General features: G+C 44.8%; 1 protein-coding gene across 13 annotated transcripts in view; it reads left to right on the forward strand.

Moving 5' to 3' along the window:
* The first annotated feature begins 1445 nt into the window (after window positions 1-1445).
* Window positions 1446-25000, forward strand: part of lef1 (lymphoid enhancer-binding factor 1) — a 57210-nt gene continuing 33655 nt past the window's right edge. For 6 of the 13 annotated variants that reach the window (XM_064926590.1, XM_064926591.1, XM_064926595.1 and 3 more), the window contains exons 1-3: window positions 1447-2548; window positions 4587-4653; window positions 6183-6310. In XM_064926590.1, the coding sequence (XP_064782662.1) occupies window positions 2348-2548; window positions 4587-4653; window positions 6183-6310 (396 nt within the window). In that variant the 5' untranslated portion in view covers window positions 1447-2347. Of the gene's footprint in view, window positions 2549-4586; window positions 4654-6182; window positions 6311-25000 lie in introns of all 13 variants that reach the window. The other 7 variants (XM_064926586.1, XM_064926587.1, XM_064926589.1 and 4 more) reach the window with 2 other exon arrangements.

The raw sequence follows: 25000 nt of genomic DNA on the forward strand, positions 1-25000 counted from the left end.
GAAGAGAACTCTTGCCTTCTCTCTCAGCTGGGATGAACGCACACGTGGAAATATTGGCCCGGTTCCAGACTCGTACCAAATTTAGTCACACAAAGGCGAAAGGAGCGCGAGGGGGGAAACCCGGGATGAAAGAGCCAGCCGCCAGAAAGATCAAAGGACGCGGCGGCTCCGCCCGCTAACCCCACCTCCGTGCTTTATAAAGATCTGCCTCCTACTCCAAAGTTATTCTCACGCAATCTCTCCACACACAGCGAGCCGCAGCAGCGACACATTACTTTATGTTTTTCTTCTTCTCTCTTCCTTGTTTTGTTTTCTCATTTAACATTTCCGACTGGAAAAAGCCCCCATGTTATTCATTTGCTTTATACAACTCTGAACTGTTGTATGAATGATATAGGCTACTGCACAAACTGTAGAAATAACAATTCAAAAAGATCAGCTGGCTGTGTATTGAAACATTGCGGCTGAGTTATGCCCTGTGCAATACATCATGTTCACGAGTAGTATGCATTATATTTCTATCCAGAAACGGCAACATTTCTCCATTGTCCAGTGAAATAAAATCTCGACATACTTTGCAGTCGATTTACAGACCGCTGTTTCTCCTTTGAACAATATCACGGTAAAAGCTACTGCAAAATATACAAAAGAGACATGGTGGTTCAATTAGCTAAATGTGTTACGGGACAATCTATTAAACTCAAAGTAAGGGGGGGGGGGGAGAGTTGTCTTGTTTTGTGAGTAGGCGAAAATATTGTTTTGTTGATTGGAAAATCTCATATGAGATAATATTATGTAACATATTTCAAATGTACTATTAGGTTCCAAGTAATTGAAAGAACATCCGACAATAATGGACCCCAATTTAGCCAAATTAGTCGATTTTCTATCAATTATGCACGCCCTTTCACTCACCGCTCTGATCAGTGGACCAAAGACAAACGTTTGGTTTATCAAAGTACTTTAAAACACAAATTGACAACTTTAGGAAATTGCCGAGGCTACTATATAGGCTATTTTGCGCAAACAAACAATCCAATGGTACTATTGATTCAACTGTAACATTCTTTGTGCCAGCATGCTTTTTTAAATTAATAGGATTCAGGAAAGTTTGCGCACGAATTAAACCACCTTAAAATACACATAGTATTAAATATATAGGCTGTTTATGATATACATGGGCTCCCTAGAACATTTACTTAAAAAGTAGGAGAAAGGTGATGCATTGCCATGTCATTTGAATTTGTTATTCTCAATCACATAGTCCACAGTGGTCACCATCCAACAGTAATTCTGTGTATCCAAACGTCACACTTTTCTCTTTGTTATTGTTTTAACGTCATAGTAGTGAATCTGTCTATTATAGCCTCTTAGGCCCTACTCTATCATATGCATTGGCGTCAGCTTCATCACCGCTTCGACCCGCCCCCACTCCTTCCCTGTCTACCCATTTGTTGTGAGCTACAGTATGTATAAATCTCCGTACCCAACGCTCTTTTAGGAGTATCAATCGGTGTGGTGTCAATCACAGCGGCGGCTTCCCTTTCATCTCGATCCTCCCAGTCGCTGCGAGAGAGAAGGCAGAGAGAGAAGAGACAGAGGACGGGGAAGGAGAGCTACATTTCTTACGGAGCGGTGCTCCAGTTTGGAAGTCGGTCCACAGCGTATCGGTTTATAACGCACTCCTCGATCTTTTGTATAGTTTATTACTTTTTATTTAGCCGTTATTCAGTTCAAGTATGTATGTTCATTCTAATAGGGATAGATGCGCAGTATTGTTTAAGTGGGGGAAATAAATAGTGTTCTACTTGTGGCAAACAGGCAGCACGAGATTCAGAGACGCGTTTTTTAAATGTTATTTTTCCTTTTTTTTTCCACGAAAGGACTGCAACTCTCACAGGACCCCAGAACGAGGAAATATAAGCAGAAGTTTTCTTCTACATGCACTTTGACCGTTAGCGGAGCTCCCGGGTGTGTGCCCTCCTCTGCCAAATCTAACGGCACATCTGACTCTCGTGATGAGGTTTTGACTTCTGACATTTTAAAGAGCCGAACTGGCGAGTGCCGCGGGTTGAGCGTGCACTACACATCCGCTTTTGCCGATAACATCTTCAATTTCGGATATTTAGAATTTGAATCATTGTAAGAATCCATAATATTTCGAAAAACAACGACAAAAAAGGATCTCCTGTTAATTTAGCTAAATCAAAAAACGTGATCGCACGCAGTTTCCTCCAGGGTACGGAGCGCAACACTTCAAGCCGCTTCAAGGAACATTTTTGGTTTCCTTTTGGGGATTTCGATAGTTCCTCTAATTTGGACAGTGCGAGTACTTGACTGAATCAAAATGCCACAACTAGCAGGTGGTGGTGGTGGCGGGGACCCTGAGCTTTGTGCCACCGACGAAATGATTCCGTTCAAGGATGAGGGAGACCAAGAACAAATATTCGCAGAACTCAGTCACTCAGAGGAAGACGAGGGAGACTTGGCAGATATCAAGTCATCTTTAGTAAATGAGTCAGAGACGAGTCCAAACAGCAATCATGATGTAAGTATTTCCTCTCTTGTACTTAAATCCAGTGTTACATGTTGCCAAGCCTTTATATAGGCTAGCCCAAATAAATGTCCATCAAATTCCTAACGACAACATATTCATTCAAGTTCACCTGTCCCTAAATAATAGCCCCGATTTCAGAGGAGTCAGTTGGACATTTTATGAAAGTTGATAAAAGCTGAAAAGCTGATAAAATGACTGGATATTTGCCCAAACTGTGTTTGGTTTTGTCATAATTAAGAAGGTGATGTGCAGCCTAATATTATATATGTGTAATATGACTATTTTAATCTGTAAATAGTAGCCATGTTCTGTTTGTGATCAGTTGTAAACAGAGGCTCATAAATAAATCTGCTGCACGTGGCTGCAGAGCTTTTCAAAACATTGTTGACGAATTATTCCAAAGGTCAAAACATACAGAACAATTTAATGTGAGTTAATATTTTTATACAATTCAGAGAACTGTTGTACAGTTTTTACGAGGTTATTTGATATTTTAAATTAAATATTGCACAGTAGGTGATGAATTCGTGAATAGATTCTGAATAATTTTGTTAGGCCTATTACAATATTCAATTAGCCCTATTGAATTATTATTATTATAGTTAAATTATTATTATTATTAGTAGTAGTAATATTATTAGTATAACAATAATTGTCTTGATAAAAAATATGCGTACTTCTATGCCTATTACAGTAACAATATCAATATCGCTATGGGTTAGGTGATTTAATTAATCAATGTTTCACCAGGTTGGATAATGTAAACTATGAATAATATAAAATATTAAAGTGTTTTTTGGACAGATCAAATTCGTATTTGATATAAAATAAATGTTGTTTTTTTCAAAGGGAAATCCAGATGACATGATCTCCGAAGGAAAACCACACCTGACAAAATGTAGCACCTCTAGATTACAGTGACACTCATGTTCCCAATGTGAAATAAAGCCAACATATTTCTGCGTGTTTTGTGGAGATTATGGCCATTTCATGGAGAGATAACACATTGTTAAAGGACGGAATTAAATTGGGGGGGATTAATGGAAATGTTTCGTTTTGATTTAGATCGTATTCATATTTGAAATATGAAAAAATGTCACTGCCACAATACAGGTTTGAAGTTAATGCTGGTAGCTATTTTGTTCACATTGCTTATGTATTTAAATCATCTGTCATTCCTTTATCTCAATCATGTATCTAATGCATTTATCAGAGCTGTAACAAGAGTAACCCTCCTCAGTGTAGTGAGTTTCATATTCAATAGTAAGTTTAACTTTGTGCCTGAATATATCTTTTTTTATCTGGGCTAGGCAGCTGTTACTAAGTCTCTAGCTCTGGATGCTGTATGTATTCAAATGTAAACCTAGCGCAATTAGCTGTTGCCATTTGTCATTATCCAATGTTAATGGGATTAGGGTACCTACTGACTCTGGGCCGAACTCATATAGTTACAGCTGTCACAGACGCAAATAAGACGGAGGTTGAATGTTAATTGAGAATCCAGTGAAGTTCCGTGACTCTGCTGGAAGCCAGCCCCAGGGAAGTGAACTCCAAAAGGAGGTCTTTCTACGCGTTCCCATTCGAGGAGGGAGGGGGAAAGGAGATGCATGTGGAGGGGTTCACGGTATTTTGGAAAAGCAGTCGACTACACCGTAAACATCATCCCCTCTTCTCTATTTTCGCAGTTATTTTGTGTAGAGCACGTTAAGTATTGGAAAGCACCATATGCTACCGTGATGCATTTGATTTTGAATTTGGTTGGAGCTTTGATTAAATTGGTTGGTGAAAATGAAAGCAGACTGATGCAAGTTAATTTGTAAGCTCCTTAAGGACATAAAGCTTAATTAAGTGGCTCGTTGAGGGGTTGATACAGACCGCTCCGTCAACCCTTCTCGCCTCACTGTGTATGTGTTCTTAAGTCCGGGGACAAGCTGAAAGCACAGGCCATAGCAGCGTGTGTGTGTGTGTGTGTGTGTTGGTGATTTTTTTACGAATTTAATCACCTAATTTCTGTCTCCGTCTCTCACAGGGAACTAGACAATCCCAAATATCCCAAGACTCATATCATGAAAAACACAGAGACCATCACGACGATGGTAAGTGACACACATCACATTAAATATTATCCTGTCAGTTATCAGCATTTTGTAGAGATCTGCACTTATATATGGGTCACATTGAGCCAAGATAACGGTACAATATTACCATCAGTTTCTGGAGGCTTGATTATTGAAAGATTTAATTTGTATTTTTAAAGGGAAGAAAGATGGTAGACTGGAAAAGCTTCCACCCACTTCATTTTCTGTTCAGCACCGATCAGTCACACCATGGTCCCTTTTCTTATCTGACCCCAGTTCATTCTGATGCAGACATGATATCTGAATTGATTCTAGTCAGGACATGTACAAACTGAATGGGAAAAAATGTTCTATATGCAAGTCTTTTGTGGTCCGTAGGACATGTTATTATTTATGCAGAGAATTGTTGAATAATCCCAATGGCTGCGGCCCCTTGCCTGGTCATCAGAAAGATGCAATACCGATGCATTTCAATTGTTAAGTTGACATGAATGAAAACCTGTGAAGATAGGCAGTGACTTAAGCATGTGGCTCTCTGATACTAGTAGTGAGTGACTCTTAATATTCTCCTTGGTTCATTTTGTACACACACTCTCTGTCGCCGTATCTCTCTCTTTGTCTCTCCGTCTCTGGGTGTTTTGTCCTGTGCAACATGTTGCTGCTGTGCGACAGCACCAGACTCATTTGATGCCTTTATTTGGTCCAGGCTGTATTCTGACCCCAGATAGAGCTGCGGGTCATGATTGGAGCTCTGTTCTGTTAAGAGTGGCTCTTCTTTGTTCCCCCAACAGCCCTGAATAGGACCCCCTCAAACCAAACACTCCCTTTCCCCACAACAAGCCCATGTTGCTATCAATCTACCAGACACACACACCACCCCCTCTCCCCAGAAAGGGACAACCGACGGCCACCAAATAGTTTGTCGCGAGTTTCTATTCAGGCAGGGGGACGGACCCGAACAAATGCTCTCTTTAGGTCAGAGGCGCGGGGAACAGTAGGGGCGTCTCTTGTTTTGACACAGTCTGTATGTTCCTCCTAATTGACGCTAATTGGCACGGAGGGACGCCATTGTTACTCTGTATAGTACAGCCCTCCTCTCCCCTTTCTCCAAGACATGAGAGACAAAAGACTGGTGAAACGGAGGGTGCTGGGTCACAGCGGTCGACAGCGATATCATTACGCCATCAAGAGGCATGCATGGAGTGATGATGCGAGAGTCATAGTGCCAGATGAACCCAGTGTTGTTAGAGACTGTAGCTTGGCAATGACTATTCACATGTAACTGTATTAGTAGGCTATAAACTCCAGGAGATTTTCCCAATGACTCTGAACTGCTGAAGTTATGATGGCAGTGAATATTGCTGTTATGTTACTTGATCAGACTGTTGCTTAGAGATACTATTCTATAAGAAGGCCCAAATCCTAATGGAAATTAATAATGTGCTTGACTCAAGTTGTCTAACAAATCTTCCATTAATGATCGTAAATGTACGATTTTTTACCAAGCCTCAAGTTCACACTTTTCTGTCTCTTGGGCCCGTTTCCAGGGAAACACCTAGACATGTACAACAAAGGTCACCCGTACTCTGGATACCCAGGTTACATCATGATGACTAATATGAACAACGACTCCTACATGAACAACGGCTCCCTGTCGCCGCCCATGCCCAGAACGGTGAGTCTACTATACCTCCATCAATCAATCACTTCCACCAATCTGTCAAGCTAGCTCGCCCAGTTTGTGTCTAGTGCATTTTCACTGCGTCAAATTTGATTCCATCTTAAATACTTAACCAGGTCTAAACCCCTAAGAAGAGCGTGCTCACCGTGGGATTTCTTTTCAAGTATACCTGTGTATGGACATTTCCATTCATCTTTTCTACCATCTTTTCAACTCTAGAATGTTCTTTGCCTCTCTTCGACCGCCTTCCTAGTGTGATGTAGCCCGGTTTGTGATAGCCGTACATAACATGCACCCGGTAATGTTGTGATGGTCTGTCCCCTTGGCAACCACGTGATCTAGTCTCCCCCACATGCCTCTCATACTTTCCAGCAGATGAACGACATTTATATGATGTATTATTTCTCGCGCCTTGTTAACTTAATCAATGTCTGTTTACACATCGACAGTAAGCCCAGCGATTACGCTGACGTGGTCGCGGAGGCCTAACGGCAACATCCCATTTGAAGAGGGAGTTTGCAGAAATAGCCAGGGTTGCCGTATGTCACCATGCTTATAGTCCCTATAAGATAACAGTATTCATTTCAGGCTGTAGGCCCTCTGGCTGGCTTCCTGTGTCTGTCCCTTTTTGAACATTAGCAGCAAGACAGACGCAAAACGCCAGGGCATGCCAGCAGCTGTCCACCCTAATCCTGTTTGGTGTGTGGTGTGTGTGTGTGTGTGTGTGGTGAATACACCCAGTCTCGCTATGGCTCGGTGCCTCCCAAAGCCTGTCCCTGCACCCTGCTAGCACATAGAGTAGAGGACACAGACATATACGTATTGTTCAAGGACTAAAGACTCTGGCTTATGTCTGCCTGTGTGTCTGAGTTGGTTTCATCATGAAATTCATTTGAAGGGTTTGAAGTCTGTGTAGCGACTGTGTGAACATGGCTGACAATACAAAGTGAATGGTGTTCTGATCTCGTGGCAGCGGTACCCACTGCTCTTGTATTGGCAGTCCTCTGACCGTATGTATTTTTTCAGACAATTTTCATCTCCAATATAATTGTTTTGGATACTTATGGAATTGAGAACTTCTCAAGGACTGAGGGGCTTCCATCCAAACTTCCTTAAATAAAGAAATGACTCCTGTGATTTGGCCCCTCCTCTCGCTGCCGGGGCCGTTTTAAACACTCATTTCATTCCCCGTGGCCGCCGCCCGCTTTTTGATTGCCAAATTTCCCCGTCTTCAATAAATCGTTAGTCAATTTTATGTACGTTTCTCTCATTTATCCTATAAAATGGATACGGTTGGTGGCGGTGCAGTCATGGAAGTTGGAACACAAGTCTGATGTGAAATGTGTATGTGCTGCCTGACTGTTGATTGGCTGGATGTGAAACGTGTATGTGCTGCCTGGCTGCTGATTGGCTGGATGTGAAATGTGTGTGCTGCCTGGCTGTTGTATCAAGCCTGCCGGCCACCGCAGCCTCAGTATCTGCAGGCCTAGGATCAGTTTTCACCCAGATCAGGCGCGCGTTCTCCCCCTTTCTTCCCTCCCTCCATCCCCCTCTACAGTTTAGATTGATTTTCATTGGCCATGGCATTCCTGTGCATGAGGCCCAACTGACAGAGCTGTTCAGAGTTGCTGATTGTCAGCAGATTTTTGGGAGGGAAGCAAGGACCTCTAAGGCGTTGTGCTAGATATTTTAAAGGAGAAGGTAATGGATGTCCTTGGTTTGGACAGTTTGAGTAGTTCAGCTGCGCATAGGGTTAGTGTGGTGGAGTCCCCACGACCAGTAGCACATATGGAGATTGTCTCTGTGTAGTTGATTCAATAAAGTTCTGTGGAAGGATGAGATGATCTCAGTTGGATGTTAGATATCCCTTCATCTCTGTAGGTGGTTGTCCAGGTTTAGAGTGCAGTTGAGGTCTTTTTTATTTATTTATTTTATTTAACCAGTCAGTTAAAAACAAATTCTTATTTACAATGACAGATTTTTACCTTGTCAGCTCAGGGATTTGATCTAGCAACCTTTCGGTTACTGGCCCAACGCTCTCACCACTAGGCTACCTGCCGCCCCAGGTCTAAAGCTTACATGGTGAAATGAAAATGAATGTCTCATTATTATTATTCTGATCTTTATTATAACAGATAAAGTGAGGGTTGTGTCATATTAGGGTTTTTTACTTGCTCATTACATTGTCAGTACAGAGTTTACACTTTGTAGCAGTATTTGTTGGCTCTTGGTTGGTGTGGTTTGTTCCAGAGGAATCCATTGAAAACCCTGCCTGAACACTATTTAGTCTTCCCAGAAGCCTAGTGAAGTAAATACATGTACTATTCTTTGTGTGTGTGTGTGTGTTCTTCGAGTCTTCACATATAGGGTCGTGTGAGGTTTGACTGTTGCATATTGGATTATTTAAAGTGACTGTGCGTGTGTGATGGCTCATATTTCCAGCTCCCATGGCCAGAGGGCCGGACTGTACAGAACTCTGGGAAGAGACGGGGGATTGTGTTCCCTACTCTGGCCTCTGTTAAGTCTTTGTGAAGACCACGCTCGATGTCTGGATGGGCTGGCAGCTTGGAATCAACCTCTCACATCTCTCTGGCTAAAATCTAGGACTTATCGAGCTAACACATTCCTGTATGTGCGTTAACTCGACCCCTCTGTTTTCCGACTGTAGAAAGTGCATGTAGAACTTGTGCACTGGAGTCAATGAGAAGTGCTATTTGAGTCGTTGTAGCAGATGTATAGCTTCAGGATTAATGTGGTTTAATAGAATGCTCCTCTTTGGATCCAGTCCCAGTTTAAACTTCTGTCACCTTCTCATCAAACATCTGAATTTGAGGATGACAACTTTTAACTTGGAACCACCAAGCCTGTAATGGTGGAAGCCATTTTCACACACTACCTTACTTTAAAACTAGAACTTTGAATCCACTTCCTTGTTCCGAGCATAAGTCGAGGATCTCCAAGCACCCAGTCTCCAGCCTGTCAGTGCAGCATTCGGGGAAGATGGAATCGCCATAGCTGATTTTAAGCTGGGCTTTTGGTGTGCAGAGAGCTGAGGGAACCATTTGCTGCCCCTCCCAGGCCATACCTCCCCCCCCCTCGGTGGCGGGCCCTTGTGGTGTGTGAGAGCCCGTGGGGGGAGACTGCGGTTCCCCTTTGATGTCAGCGAGAACGTGACGGATCTCCTTGGCGGCGTTGCGTGGCGGTGTGGAATCACTAACCCGGGCTTACCTAACGGGATTTACCGCGCTCCCCTTTACTCACTTACATCCCAAATGGAACCATATTACCTATATAGTGCACTACTTTAGACCAGGCCCCATAGGACTAGTCAAAAGTAGTGCACTAATAATAGGGTGCCATTTGAGACGTACCCCTCGTCACCCCCAGTGCCATGTGTATCTGTCCTCGCGGTCTCAAACCCTGGCCCCATTCAGCACCGATCCCTGTTACGAGAAGACCACATTTCCCAGGAGCCCTTCATGTCCACGCGCAGTGTAGTCTGCGGCAACGTGCGGCGCCATGTGTAGTTCTTTATCCACGACTGCGGGTTTGTAAAGCGGTTCGAGGCGCTGAATCGAGCAGAGCGTTCTGTTGTGATTTGTGAAGCAGCTGGGATCTATTTGATGTATGAGTCTGCTGCTGGATGTCGTTGCCTAAAATTGGCCTACAAACATATACTATATTTTTATATTACTATATTTTGTGACCAAACATGACATTTTGAAAAGAGTCAATTAATTAAAGCTTTAAAAAAAAAATTGGGGGGGGAAGGGGGGGTTAAATTTAAAGGACCATCAGAGGATCATTGTTGCATTGATGTCATCTGCTATGCAGGTCTGACAAAGACCAGTGTGTGTGTGTGTGTGTGTGTGTCTGTCTGTCACACTGTGTAGACCTCACAGAAAGCTCCAGCATCCTCCCACCCTTTGTGTGCTTCTGGGTCTCAGCTCTCTATAAACAGTATCATTGACACGGAGCGTGCGTCAAACTACTGTACTGTATGGTACATGGCGAGGAGGCTGGTCGACACATTTATTCCATATGGCGTTCCCTCCACGGTAATGATTCCATGTGGTTGCAATCCCCTTATCAAAGTCTTTCATCTTGTTAAGTGGAGCTGGGAGGAATTATCTTCTCCCTAAATTGAAACGACTGGTGTTTTTTTTCTTTCTCTCCCTGTAAGATGAGAAGACAAAATAAGTCCAGGCAAGGATGCACCAAGTGTTCACATATTGTGGTGTGAATTTGTGTTACGACGCTGACGGACTGTGGGACTGTGTATGTTGGTCGCTCATGTTTTGACTATATGGACAGTGTGTCATGTTTTTAAACTTTATTTTCTGAAACTTGTAACAGAGCATTGTGGGAATATGGTAAAACATCTATCGTATCGTTTTTGTGTGTGTGTGTGTGCATAGTTGTGAGTGTTTGTTTTCATGCTCTCACCAAAACGAGACTGTCATCATAGCTGAGGACATCACAACACTCTACCCCCCCTCTCTTCTCCCTCGTTCATCCATCCTACTGACGGAAAGATGGAGCCAGCCAGCCTGCACAGGCGAGGCCGGGCCCAGCCACAGCACCTGCTGAGTGGGGCTTCACAGGGAATACGGAAAGGAGTGGACAGGCGTGTACTTCAGTTGGGGTGGGGGGGTTGGGTGGGTGGGTGGGTTGGGTTGGTGGGTGGGAGTGGAAGGTTAGAGAGGATAGTGGCTTTTTTTTGTCTACGTGTGGCGTTGGTTGTGTCACTCCAGCTTGTTGTTTTGACTCCCGGGCCCGCAGTTAATTGTTTACTCCATGTGTAACTCTGTGTTGTCTGTTCACACTGCCATACTTTATCTTGGCCAGGTCGCAGTTGCAAATGAGAACTTGTTCTCAACTAGCCAACCTGGTTAAATAAAGGTGAAAAAAAATATATATAAAACAAATAAAGAAGGGCCCCCAGTGAAAGTCCCTCCACTCCCGAAGCTGCATGGCTCCTATTGAAGCCACTCTGTGGGAGCTCAGTTCGGCACACAGGGACCGGAGCCCGACTCCTAGCCTCCCTCCACCACCTAAACACTGCTGATAAGACTGGCTCCACCACAATGCCAAGACGCCAAGCAAAACACTGTTGTTTTTCCACATTGACGCGCTTCAACCGGAGATGAATGGGGAGGCTTTGAAGTGGTGTAGCTGAAACCCTTTTGATGCCATTAGTTTTATTTAGTCCCCAAATAGTTCCTCACTGTTGGAACATTGTCATAAAATCATCCCTTTTTTAGTTGAGTGAAAACCAGGTCTATATTTGGTGCTTTGTACCATGTAGTTCAGGCAGTAACTGACCGGGACAATGGGAGCTGCAGGGGTGAAACACTGAGTGTAACTCCTCCCAGCGCTCCGTACTTAAGAGAGACCCAGCAAACAGCCCTGACTTGTCCTTGTGTGACTTGATCAATAGCCGCCCTGTTACCGTCAAGTTACTCTTGTTTTTTTCCCTCCTTTATATTTTTCAGAAGCTCATTATTTCTTTGTGTGTGCTGTGTGTGTGTGTGTGTGTGTGTGTGCGTGTGTGTGCTGTGGTGGGTGTGCTGTGGTGGGTGTGTGTGTGTGTGTGTGTGTGTGTGTGTGTGTGTGTGTGTGTGTGTGTGTGTGTGTGTGTGTGTGTGTGTGTGTGTGTGTGTGTGTGTGTGTGTGTGTGTGTGTCCGTGTGTGTGCTGTGGTGGGTGTGAGAGCTAAAGAGACTCACATGCTCTGTGTGTGTGTGTGTGTATCTGACAGCGCTGAAAGATGAATTCTCCTCAGTGTAGAAGGTTGGGTATAGGGCCGGTATAGTTACTGTACAAAGGGGTCTGTGCTGCTCTCCTTGCCTCGTCACCAGGCTTTATTAACCCAGCTGTTAAATGGATAGATGGATATAGCACTTTTTTCCCCTTCTTTTTGTTTTTGCTAGCGCACATTGAATGCTTCTTTTTTTTCTCCCCTCTTAACTATTCACAACATATACTGTACACATACTGGCTGGAGTGTGAGAGCGACCGAGCGCGTGCGCGCACACACACTGCGGAAGACACATTTCAGTTGAATGCATTCAAAATGCATTCAGCTGAGTAGGTATCCCCCTTTCTGTTGTACAACTGAGTAGGTATCCCCCTTTCCTTTCCTTTCTGTTGGAGCTTGCAGAACGAGGGTGGACAGGAGGAGGGGTTTGCTGTCAATTCATTTTGTGTGGTCTTGGCTATAAAAAACATGTAAAAAACAGCTCTTTGAATGGTCTTTAATTTTTGGGAAACCCATAAAAGTTTGCCGCTCCTTTGATATCGGCCTCGGAATTGAAAACAAATGCAGCATTCTCCCCCTTCTCATTTCAACTGCCCTATTATGGAGTTGTGAAGAAAAAAAATCAGCCGTAGATCTCTTTCTCTCCCTCCTTTTCCATCCCCCCATTTCCCTTTCCCCTCTCTCCTGCCTTCTTTCTCCTCCTCCCTCTCCCCCACTCCCTCTCTTTTTCCTCCCCCTTGTTTTTGAAGAAACCTACGGGGGGGGGGGGGATCACTGATGTCAAAGTAAAAACCAAGAGCATTAAGAAAACTGGCAAAATGCAATACAGCTGCAATCCGACATGACGCTGGAAAATAGGTCTGAGGAGTAGAGAGCCTCCCCGTATCCGTATTCCCAGGGTGCGCAACTGCTCCCGGCCTCGGCTTTGATCTCTTCAAAGCCTCCTACTAGCTGGAGAGTCTTGGCTGCTGCTCACGCTGGAGTGCCGGAGAAGGGGAGAGAGGGAGGAGGGGTGTATGCATGTCGGAGGGGAAGAGAGGAGAGAGGGGGGTCGTCTTTTCCTTTCCAGGGCTGAAATCAATCACAGTGCCGAGGCAATTATGTGTAATTCAACAGGGCCAGATTAGTAACTCTGTTACCTGAGTGACTGACTGCGTGTCTGTAATCTCAGAGACTCACTGACTGGCCTTCGCCAGCCAGCCAGGAGAAGTCACCACTGGGTCACGGACAGGGGAGGGAAGGAAGGGGAGCAAGGGAGAGGTGCTGAAAAGCAGGCCGCCATGCCGCCGTCCAGCAGAGCAGAAAATCGGGCCACAATGGAGTGATTACACTTGCAGATGTAGCCATATTTATGACTGAGGCGAGCAGAGGGAGAGAGGGAGGGGGAGAGAGGCAGGCAGTGATTGCCATGGAGCTCTAGCTAGCTAGCTCCGTCTCTCTAACGAGCCCTGTTCCCTTTGTGTTGGGGCTCGTGCCTGGTGTCGCCCCCTCACCACGCTGCTCCCTCCATCCCCCTTCAGTGCCATATCTCTACCCCTCATGCCCGGCGCCTCGGATGGCCCCCAAATGCCAGGCTTGGCCCAGGCTCGCACCCCGGGCACCCAATTTGCCGTGGCTGGAGAAGGGGAGCGCGGCTGGAGAGATAGTCTGCATGGCTGCGGGTCACAGAGAGAAGAGGGAACAGAGTAGAATGGGACTACTGCCTCTCTCTTTCTCTCTCCCCTCTCTTGCTATGGGTCTGGGCCTTACCACTGCTACAGTATGCAACACACACCACACCACGGCACTTAGCAGCAGGTCTTGGGTCCTGGGTCATGTTTTGTTGGGGAACGATGCTGAAATGATGCAAATCTTTGCCTCTCCTGAAGTGATTATGGCCACCTGATTCTGATTAGTGTTCTGTAACCACTAGAATTGACAAACATCGCAATATACCAGCCGTCTATTATTGGAACAGATGACCTCATTTAAAGGGAAAGATATTCTCTCTTCCTCATGAAGACGAAAACAGCTCTTTTGTTTAGCTGTGCTCGGCGGAGAGTCACTTGATGCCGGGTGATGAAACCCATAAAGATATCCAGCAAGAGTGTGTTTGTTCATCTGATGAGCTACACTCTGTTCTCCTCTCCTCCCTCCTCTCTCCTCTATTTCCTTTGATCATCATTTTCATCTGGGGCTAGTCTGGTGGTGATGGAAGGGAAGGCTGTTATTTTCTCCTGGGGATACACACAGACACACACATTAAGGACATTAGATTTACACTGGTGTTAAGACAAGGGGTGGAGTAAAGCTGGGCCGATATGGACAAAAATCCACATTACGGTAAATCGACTGAATTCTCATGATAAAGACCAATTGAACGATGCGTGTATAACATTAACAAACACCAAAGTCATTTTTTGGCATTTATATTACCCTTAACTTCTGTTACTACTACTTTGGATGTTGTAGCTATCGATTGTCCCATTTAACAATCACCCATATTAGCATTTAACACATTTCTCTAGTTGGACCCTAGAGGTTATTTTTCCTAATGAACGATATCAGCCAAATGTCCACGATAAGTGGTTGGTTTGGTCAGTGTCGATGATTTTCGTCCCAGTTTGTCGTCCCAGCTCTAGAGTGGGGGTACCAATGATTATATGATGACGTTGATTGTTTTATAAAGACAAACTGAAATGGTGATTAAATGAAACGTGGAGTGGATTGACTAGGAACTAAGTCTTGACTAGGAACTAAGTGTTGACAGTCTTGCTATTCTGTATTGAAAATATTGGAAAATATATGTTTTGATTTATAGTTATTGATAGGCAATGTGAGACAAGGATGGAGCTCTAAAATGAGAACATTTAAGGGAGCTACAGTGGAAAAAAATGTCACAGTTGGTGTGGCGTCTGTCTGTTTGCCCAATCTACCCACCCCAGTACATAGACCCTCCAATCCGCTCGGGGAACCAGGTGAGACTTTTCATGTCTCCCATAAGGGGAGACTTCAGAGGGACGTCCTCGGCTTTGAGCTCCCCGTCATCAAACAATGCATCCACATATCAAATCGATCCAGAGCCCCAACCTCATCCCCCTCTGCCGCCCGCCATGCACCTATCTTTGAGATGAAAGGGGACGAAAAAAGCAAGTGACCCCCCCCACCTCCTATCCATCCTCCTCATCCCCCTCTTCCGCCACCAAGAAAAGAGGAATCAAGATGGGCGCCTTGGTGGAGAGAGAGACGCTTCAATTGCCATTCAATCCCACTCCACCCTTCATGTGGACCCTGTACACAGACAGGGTCTTCTCTCTGTACAGAGATGGACAGCTAGAATAATGATGGGATATGGCAGGTTCATAGACGTTTCACCGAGATTCTTTGACTTCATAAAAGTCCACGGCGCACCAAGCCTGGCTTTGGTTAATTCATACCTCTGATATGGCAGGAGATCTGGATAGAGGTGTGAACGAATGCTAGGCTAGTCGCCCACCGGAGTGTTGCATTCTCTTTGTGTTCCTGTGTTTTGACTGTATTCAGACCACAGAAGCTTTTGAGCATTGTAATGGTTTAATGCAATGACATACTGAGGTGCTATTCATGAGTCGGTGATCTCTGTTGATCTCACGCTATCTCTCGCCATGCTGGAAGAGAGACACTACGATTGGCTCATACGAGATAGGCCTTGTAGTGTAAAGAGTGACGATTGGACTGATGGGAACATAGCTACCCCCCACTAAGTCTAAAATGAGACTCTGATACACAAAGGAAATACTGTAAAAGTCCATTATTTTCAAGAGCCACATAAAATGGAATTGAATTATAACTGTGTTGTGTTCATGTTGTTGTCATTCTGCATCTATTTCAAGTGTAGTATCAGCTGAATGAATGGTGCTCTCGAGGCTCCATGTGTTGGGCTTGGGCCCATGCAGTTTCTTTCTTTACAATCAGGATTTGAATATATCATGACAATGTAAGACGATTACCATTTCTTAAGGGGTGGTTGAGAGAAAGGTTTGACCGTTGTTAGGGACCATGTTTTAACATGGTCATTGTTTTGGTTTGCCTTACCTCTCTACAAAAGCGTCTCACAAAATAAACCAAAAGGGGCGGAGCTTTTCTTGTGATTGGGTTGATCCTGGAAAGGCTGGCTGAAGTGCTCCCTCGTGCGCATTGCAAATGGCTACCTATTCCCAATATAGTGCACAAATTCTGACCAGAGCCTCAGGGGCCTTGTTAAAAGGTAATACACTATAAAGAGGATAGGGAATCATTTAGGACGCGGACCTAGTCATACATGAGTGGAGAATAGCCATTTGTTCCAAGGGGATTACGCCTTTTAGAATAGCTTTGTTTTCATTCAGATCTGAGGAGACTGGCCGTGTGTGTGCGTGTGTGTGTGTGTGTGTGTGTGTGTGTGTGTGTGTGTGTGTGTGTGTGTGTGTGTGTGTGTGTGTGTGTGTGTGTGTGTGTGTGTGTGCGTGCGTGCGTGCGTGCGTGCGTGCGTGCGTGCGTGTGTGTGTGTGTGTGTGTGTGTGTGTGTGTGTGTGAGAAGCTGAAAATGTGGGGTTTTAATGACTAATTCCAGGCTGAAAAGCAGGTGTTTAGTGTCTCACCGGCTAATCCTTTAAAAATGAGGAGTTGCACCTAAACAACAGCTGGGCTGCTAGTCGGACCTATTGTACTTCTGTCCTTTACTTTATAAAAGACAAGAATGGTTTGTAACCAGATCCACAATGATGAATGCTTTGGTTTATAGTAACGATGACTGGGCTTACAACACTATATCTTGATACAGGGCTAGAGAGTAAGATATATAGTAGTTTAAAGCCTCTTATGTAGAAACACCCACATTTTTATCAAAACATGCATTTAAAAAAAAATGTTGACTGACTTTGTAGGTTTCCCCTTCATATTTGACGACGAAGCTGAAATGACTCACTATAGGTAATCCTATAGCCTGCTGGAGTCTATTACCTGGCTATGAGCTGCCTAGCCAGTGGGAGTAGACGGCTAGGAGGCGTTGGTCTTCAAAAAGCAGAGGTGCGCTGAGGTGAAAAGGCCATTGATCATGTGACTATGGGGTCAGAAGTTCACATGTAAGATCGCTAGGACACAGGTGTCATGGCTCTGGGGAAGAATGGATCCTCTGAGTTGCTATGGTTAAAACAGGAGCAAAATGCTGGTCAGCAAAATTATTTTTAATGTAATATTCATTAATATACAATAGGTGTGCATACAACACTTTTTTTCTACAATAGTATATGTATGGACATATTTCACTGCCTTTTTAGATTAGTAATATAAATACATATCAGCATATCAGCAGACGCAGAGTTAGCTCACTCTGTTGCTCTGTTGTCATTGAATTTCGATACCTGCCATTGTGCCAGAGTGTTTACTTCCCCAAGGTTGTGTGTGTGTGTGTGTGTGCGCACAAGTGAAACTAGGTCAGTACACTCTCCAGCTCAAGCTGCACCCATTCAAATCACTCACCCCAGATACACGCTCCTCTCCTCAACTCGTGCCGTTTCAAACCATCCTCGTAAACATTCACTCCCCGCCAGCCTGTCGCCAACTGCCCCCCACTGGCTCTCATCTTGTCCATGACCCTATGGCTAAGCAACCTACCCTTTCCCTCAATGGCTAGTGTTTACTAGTTAGCATGGAGCTGGTTAGCGCTGTCAAAGATGACTACTGAGTCAGTGGTTCCAGACCTGTTATTGTACCACCAACTGAATTCTGCTCTTCCAGAGTACCCCTGAAGTACCCCCTCATTTGACCAGTAGGCCAGGCCTATGGTGGGGCGGCAGGGTAGCCTAGTGGTTAGAGCGTTGGACTAGTAACCGAAAGGTTGCAAGTTCAAATCCCCAAGGTACAAATCTGTCGTTCTGCCCCTGAACAGGCAGTTAACCCACTGTTCCTAGGCCGTCATTGAAAATAAGAATTTGTTCTTAACTGACTTGCCTAGTAAAAATAAAGGTAAAAAAAGGTCTCATTATTATTCAGTGGGAAACACTATACTACAGTGGGAACCACTATACTAAGAGATGTTAGGCTAGTGTTACTGTATGAGTTATTATGACACTAGCTGCTACCTGCCTACAGCAGCTCTCAATATCACATGTTAGTTACTAGTTAGCATGGAGGTAGCTAGCGCTCTGAGAGGGGTCTGCTACCTGCCTACAGCTCTCAATATCACATGTTAGTTACTAGTTAGCATGGAGCTCGCTAGCGCTCTGAGAGGGGTCTGCCAGCTAACTGCTGCTTCCAGCTCTCTCCTCCACAGGTAGAGCCAGGCACAAAGACCCCCACCACTCCAGCCAGACTCCATTCTCCCCCCTCAACGCTGAGCTCCCAAATCCAAACTGACAGCCATTCATGCCCAGAATACCTGGCTGAGAGCAGGGGGGTGCACTATCTAGGTATAGCAGGCAAATCCTCTCTTGTTCCTTGCTTTCTAAAACGTGGCGCATGAGGCTGACTTTCTCAGCACTTTTTCTCCCAATCATTCTGTGGTGTTTTTCTCTCTTTTCTCTCCATTTCCCCCTTCTGTTATTGTGTTGTGAAGACTCAGGCTTGGGTTTTAGCGAGCGCTAAACATTAGCTTGCGCTGCGTTTTCATTTGTGTGCCCTTCTAAGGGTTCTGGCTCGCTTACCGTTCGTTGTTGTGAATGTGGCGATAACTTGGCATGAATGTAGCAACTCGGCAGTCCAAAAGGTTTCTAGTGATATACCGTGCAGTGTGTTCATGCAGCAGTGGGGTAGTAGCTAAAAATGGATGGACAGGGAGAAAAAAAGACTTGCCGTTTGATTCAATAAGAAAAATAAAGAGCGGTGCCAGATTCGGGTGCACAACTTCTGCTTGTTGTCAGCTTTACCGGTTACCCGATTCAGACCAGAGGTCTCTAGAGTTCCCTTTCTCTCCATCACCTCATTAGAAACTCATTAGAAACCAGTATTTCTGTCATCTTAGCTGATATTGTAGCCAACTACATGAAAAAATGTACACTCGATTTTAGATTTTACTCTATAAAAAATGTGTTGTGGGGATCCCTAGATGGTCAATCACAATTTTGCTTGACATTTTAGGTGAAGTGGGTGTGTGGGAGAGTTTGTGTGTTCTCCCTCTCCAATAAACTCTGCCAGGAAGAAGAGCTGCAGTCTATTGTGTGACTCATTCATTGTGGGGGTTTTCCACTGTGTTTGCCTGGGCTCGTACATGATAAGTGGCGATTACGTTATATAGGTAACAAAAAAACGTGTGTGTGTGTGTGTGTGTGTGTGAGCACACTTGCTGGTCTTGGTCAAGCTGGTAGGGGGAAGCCAGGCCTGCTGACAGTGGCACTTCAGTGGAATGTTTGCCCTTTCCTCAGCTCTTTGATGTGACCAGGTCCTGCTGTGATAATGAGGCCTGCACCCCGCCGCAAGGTGAACATCCTGCAGGGTGCCCCGGGCTCTGCCAAAACACACCCAGTCCAACCCCCACATAACGCTCTGTCAACCTTCACACAATGCTCCGACAACCTTCACACAACTACCAGGCAAGGCACTAAAAGGCTTCAAAACATTGGCCCAGCAGTGACATCATTTGAGTCAATTGGAGGTGTACCTGTGGATGTATTTCAAGGCCTACCTTCAAACTCAGTGCCTCTTTGCTTGACATTATGGGACAATCTAAAGAAATCGGCTAAGACCTCAGAAAGAAATTGTAGACCTCCACATGTCTGGTTCATCCTTGGGAGCAATATGTTATATGTTTGGAGCGAAAAGGGGAGGCTTGCAAGCCGAAGAACACCATCCCAATTTTAAAGCATGGGGGTGGCAGCATCATGTTGTGGGGGTGCTTTGCTGCAGGAGGGACTGGTGCATTTCACAAAATAGATGGCATCATGAAGTTGGGAAATTATGTGGATATATTGAAGCAACATCTCAAGACAGTTAAAGCTTGGTCGCAAATGGGTCTTCCAAATGGACAATGACCCCAAGCATGACCTCAATCCTATTGAAAATTTGTGGGCAGAATTGAAAAAGCATATGTGAGCAAGGAGGCCTACAAACCTGACTCAGTTACACCAGCTCTGTCAGGAGGAATGGGCTAAAATTCACCCAACTTATTGTGGGAAGCTTGTGGAAGGCTACCTGAAACGTTTGTCCTATGTTAAACAATTTAAAGGCAATGCTACCAAATACTAATTGAATGTATGTAAACTTCTGACCCACTGGAAAGGTGATGAAAGAAATAAAATATGAAATAAATCATTCTCTCTACTATTATTCTGACATTTCACATTCTTAAAATAAAGTGGTGATCCTAACTGACCTTAAACAGGGCATATTTACATGATTTAAATGTCAGGAATTGTGAAAAACTGAGTTAAAATGTATTTGGCTAAGGTATGTAAACTTCCGACTTCAACTATATGTACATTACTGTATGTATACTTGGGCATTGTTTTTCAACAGGAAATGTTTAAAAAATAGCTTTAAAGCATCTTTAACCCATTTGACGGGGATTATCGTCTCTATAGTCCTTTAAGTGTGTCCGCATAGAGAGTTCAGCAACTTTGTTTTCACAACGCAGTGCTTCTAATGACACAAGGAAAGAACAGAGTTTCTACACTTTGAGAAAATGAAACCTGGGTCTTTTCATCAGAGCGGACTTTTTTACCTCTTCATAAGAGGTGAGTGCGAGCCAGTGTGATTGCTTCGCTTGGGGCAATACACTTGAAGCCGGAGGGTCAATGAGCTTGGGTTATGAAACTTCCCATTCAGCCTCTGTTGAATCCTCAATCTGAAAACTCAAGGATGTTGGGTAATACCTCCTAATTCATCTGTGTCCTATTCAGAGCTTCTGTTTGGTGATATGGAGAAATGACACTTAGCTGTAAATGGGGCCCTTTGTTTACATATGCAGGCAGAGCAGGATGACTGTGGGTATGGGGGAGGGGGGTGGGTGGGTGTGTACACATGGGAGTCTAATCTAGAATGTGTGTGTGTACATTAGTGTTTGTTTTGCGGGCTGTATGTGTGTATAGCGTTTCGCTATATGCCCGTCGTGTGGTGTCTCGCTGTGCATTAATGTACAGAGTTTGTATGTTCTCACGGTGGCGTTTGTTGTTTAAAGGAGGACTTATGATAAGTGACTGCTTATTCGCATGTTAGATTCCCATTGTAATTCAGTCCACATCACTGTCGCATTGAAAAATGGTTTTTTAATGTAAGGTTTTGGAATAACTAGTTCAGGCAGCAACGAGCTGGCTTTAGATGCAAGACTAGGCTGAACTATTGGACTGTCACTGACGCTATGAGATTGAGGACAGGGGTGAGGGAATGGGGGGGGGGGGGGTTCCAGTTCATAGATGTACATTTCTCTCCGGGGCAGGCTTTCATTTCCTCCTCCACTCCTCTCTATCCCCTCGTTCGTTCACTCCTCCGCTCCCCTCGTTCCTCTCATTACCCTGGGCGCGTGGCGCTCCCCCTTTACCTCCTTCTCCTCCCTCCCTCCCTCGCTGGCGGCCTGGCTTTCTTCTCTTATTAATTGGGTTTCGTTACATTAAGCCCCCTGGCCAAAAGGCCATCCTGCCAATAAAATGTTCAATTTTTAACACTTCACCGAGAGCTGGGCTGGCTGACTGACTTCCTGGGGGTTCAAACCACTCTGGGAATAGTAATTGGTTATTTATTTAAACTTCACCCGGGTTGGTAGTGTGTTTTGGTGGAGAGGTAGTGGAGAGAGGAGAGTGGCGGTCCCTTTCTTTCTGTGGCCTATAAATGGAGAGACACTGGGAGGGGGACGTTTTTGGAGGGGGTGTGTTTGCTCAACTTTGTTGTGCAAAGGTCAGGCATTCCACACACACAGAGCCACTGAGAGGGAACACCTGGCCAGACTATGTATGTCTCCATAGGGCTTTAGTTTGCCCCACGCCCACAGTTCTCTCTATCTAATGCCTTTGTGTTCACAGCTTTTTACAGTAGCCCTGTACAGAGTCATCAGTGGCACTGTGTCTGAGAAGTGTTTAAACAAGCTAGGAGAGGCAGGATCTGGGCTGGTTTTGCTCTCGTCTTGGTTGGTCTCCCCATTCTTTACTTTCAGATGAATTCTCTCTCAGCTGAGAAAGACTGATTTAATTTCAGTAGAGGCTGAAGTGTCATGACGATCTAGTCGACATTAATGTACTGTATGTGTACACTGTGATTTTCCTCTGTACTGTATGTACACTGTGATTTTCCTCTGTACTGTATGTACACTGTGATTTTCCTCTGTACTGTATGTATACACTGTACTGTATGTGTACACTGTGATTTTCCTCTGTACTGTATGTACACTGTGATTTTCCTCTGTACTGTATGTATACACTGTGATTTTTCCTGTATGTATACACTGTGATTTTCCTCTGTACTGTATGTATACACTGTGATTTTCCTATGTACACTGTGATTTTCCTCTGTACTGTATATATTTACATTGATTGTCCTCTAACATGCTAGTATGTGCTGACTGACTCATAGACAGATTGTGTGTAGCTTGTCATCAAACAGTCCTGCCTGAAACACAGACCAAAAGGTCACGTGTGGTCAAGCAGGTGTGCAGCGATACAGACATCAGGATAATGCAGCGGGAATATGTGTGTGAACCGGCCAAGAAGAGTAATCGTCAAGCTAACCAGAACATTAACCTAACGTAGCAGGTGTAAAAGAAAGGCCTGAGCAGGGAAGCATCTGGTTTTCAGGCTTCACCTCTTCTCTGCTTTCCCTGAAAAACAGGATGCTTCCGGTATCTTCTGACCCTCTGAGGGTGCCAACACATTCTGTTGTCTGTGGTTATACCTTTGATCTGTCTGTCTGTCTGTCTGTCTGTCTGTCTGTCTGTCTGTCTGTCTGTCTCTTTCTGTGTGTGTATTTACAATGGTGTTTGTTCTTGTGGCAACAGGTCACATATATTTCTCTCTCTCTCTCTCTGTCTCTCTCTCTCTCTCTCTCTGTCTATGCCTCTGTCTCTCTCTCTCTATCTCTCTCTCTCTATGCCTCTCTCTCTCTCTCCCTCCCTCCCTGCCTCCCTCCCCCCCTCCCAGAGTACGTGACTGGACTCAATCAGTAACAGTATGTATTTTCAGGTGTGGCTGTTAAGGGCCCTGGCTGCATAACAGAACAGCAAGGAGCTGAGGAAGGGCTTTTCAGTCAGCAGATTTAGCAGCATGGGGAATCATGGGAATCTGCTACTTTAGTCTCTCCGTCCTCGATGGTTTGTGGAAACACCCCACGTGGTTCCGACACACACTTGATTGTAGCTACGGGCATGCTGAGTCCTCATTGCATATAAATTACAGAAGTGGGAAGCGATTATTATAAACTTCCCCTTTTTTTTAGTTTTCCTTCCCCCCTCACTCGGCAGACGATGGATAATTGAGTGGAGCACAAAAGGCAAGTGGTGGTGGGGGGGAGTTAGAGATGCCAAGCAGGCAGTGGGGGAAGGAGAGGTGGTGGGGGGTGGAGAATCCCTTCCCATCTGAGACTGTACGACAATGTTAGCCAACTGTCAACTAGCGCTGTACACGATGCAAGGGAAGGGGTGGCGATATCAGTGTTAGGCATTAGGGTTAGCAGTGTGCTTAAGGTTAGATTTTCAAATCAGATTCTAGGACTTTGTGGCTGTGTTGCCTAGTGACCACTGCATACATACTGAAAATGTGTCAATCCCTACAAAAATGACCATTTAATTATAATCCACATAATAATTCACATTTCCTGTTGCTGCACGATTATTTTAATTTATGAGAAACTTATCAAATTAAGATGGGACTTCTGTATATCCATGCAGGTATACACACACACACACACACACACACACACACACACACACACACACACACACACACACACACACACACACACACACACACACACACACACACACACACACACACACACACACACACACACACAACCTTGGGGAAGTAAACACTCTTTGTGCGTGCACAAACACACTGATCTGTACCAGCAGAATGACTACGCTCCCTCACAATGGTACCCATACAAGATCCTGACTCTGTGTGGAATACAACCTTAAATCTAACATCAGTGGGGTCACCCAGGAAATGAACTGGGTTGTATCTGACCACCCATCCATCTAAACTCCATCCAACCTTCTTCACACAAGACACCAGTTTCGTTTACCCAAGCAGCACCCCCCATTTTTGACACACACACACACACACACACACACACACACACACACACACACACACACACACACACACACACACACACACACACACACACACACACACACACACACACACACACACACACACACACACACACACACACACAGAGAGAGCGAGAGAGAGCAGCACGCCAAGGCATTGAGCCTCCCTGTTCTGTTACAAAGCAAAGAGTTGGCGCTAGGGTTTCTCCTCTCAAACACCGTGGCTCTCTGCCAGCTCCAGTTCCGCGCAATGAATTTCTTTTCAAACCACATCTGAGGCCGCTTGAAACGGGCCTTCCAAGCCCGGTTATAAAATTCTCAAATGGAACGTTTATTTCCAAATCCGTGCCCTCTGTCTGTCTCCGTGTGTGAAATATGAATAGAAAAGAGAACCTAAGCCTATTCCTTCCCTGACGTTAAAAAAGACCGCTGCCGCCACAGTTTGATCCATCGTCACGGGGGACAAGAAGGGGAGATCAAATCGCGGCGACATTGCATGACCCTCAATGGTCGTGGTCAAGTCAGAGCTGTGCAACCACTTCCTCTAACTGCGTAGTACAAAAGTATATATAAAAAAAGGTTTATTCTTTGTAAACTTGGCATGAAGCAGGGAGTGGTTTAAAGGAAGGAAGGTGCGGCTAGTCCATAAGAAACCACCTGAACTATTAAAGTTTTAAATGGCAGCTCCTTCAGTTGTACCCGGTCACCTCCAATGACTTGTTTTCTGGGCGAAC

The sequence above is a fragment of the Oncorhynchus masou genome, chromosome 20, assembly GCF_036934945.1.
Source record: "Oncorhynchus masou masou isolate Uvic2021 chromosome 20, UVic_Omas_1.1, whole genome shotgun sequence".
Taxonomy (NCBI): domain Eukaryota; kingdom Metazoa; phylum Chordata; class Actinopteri; order Salmoniformes; family Salmonidae; genus Oncorhynchus; species Oncorhynchus masou.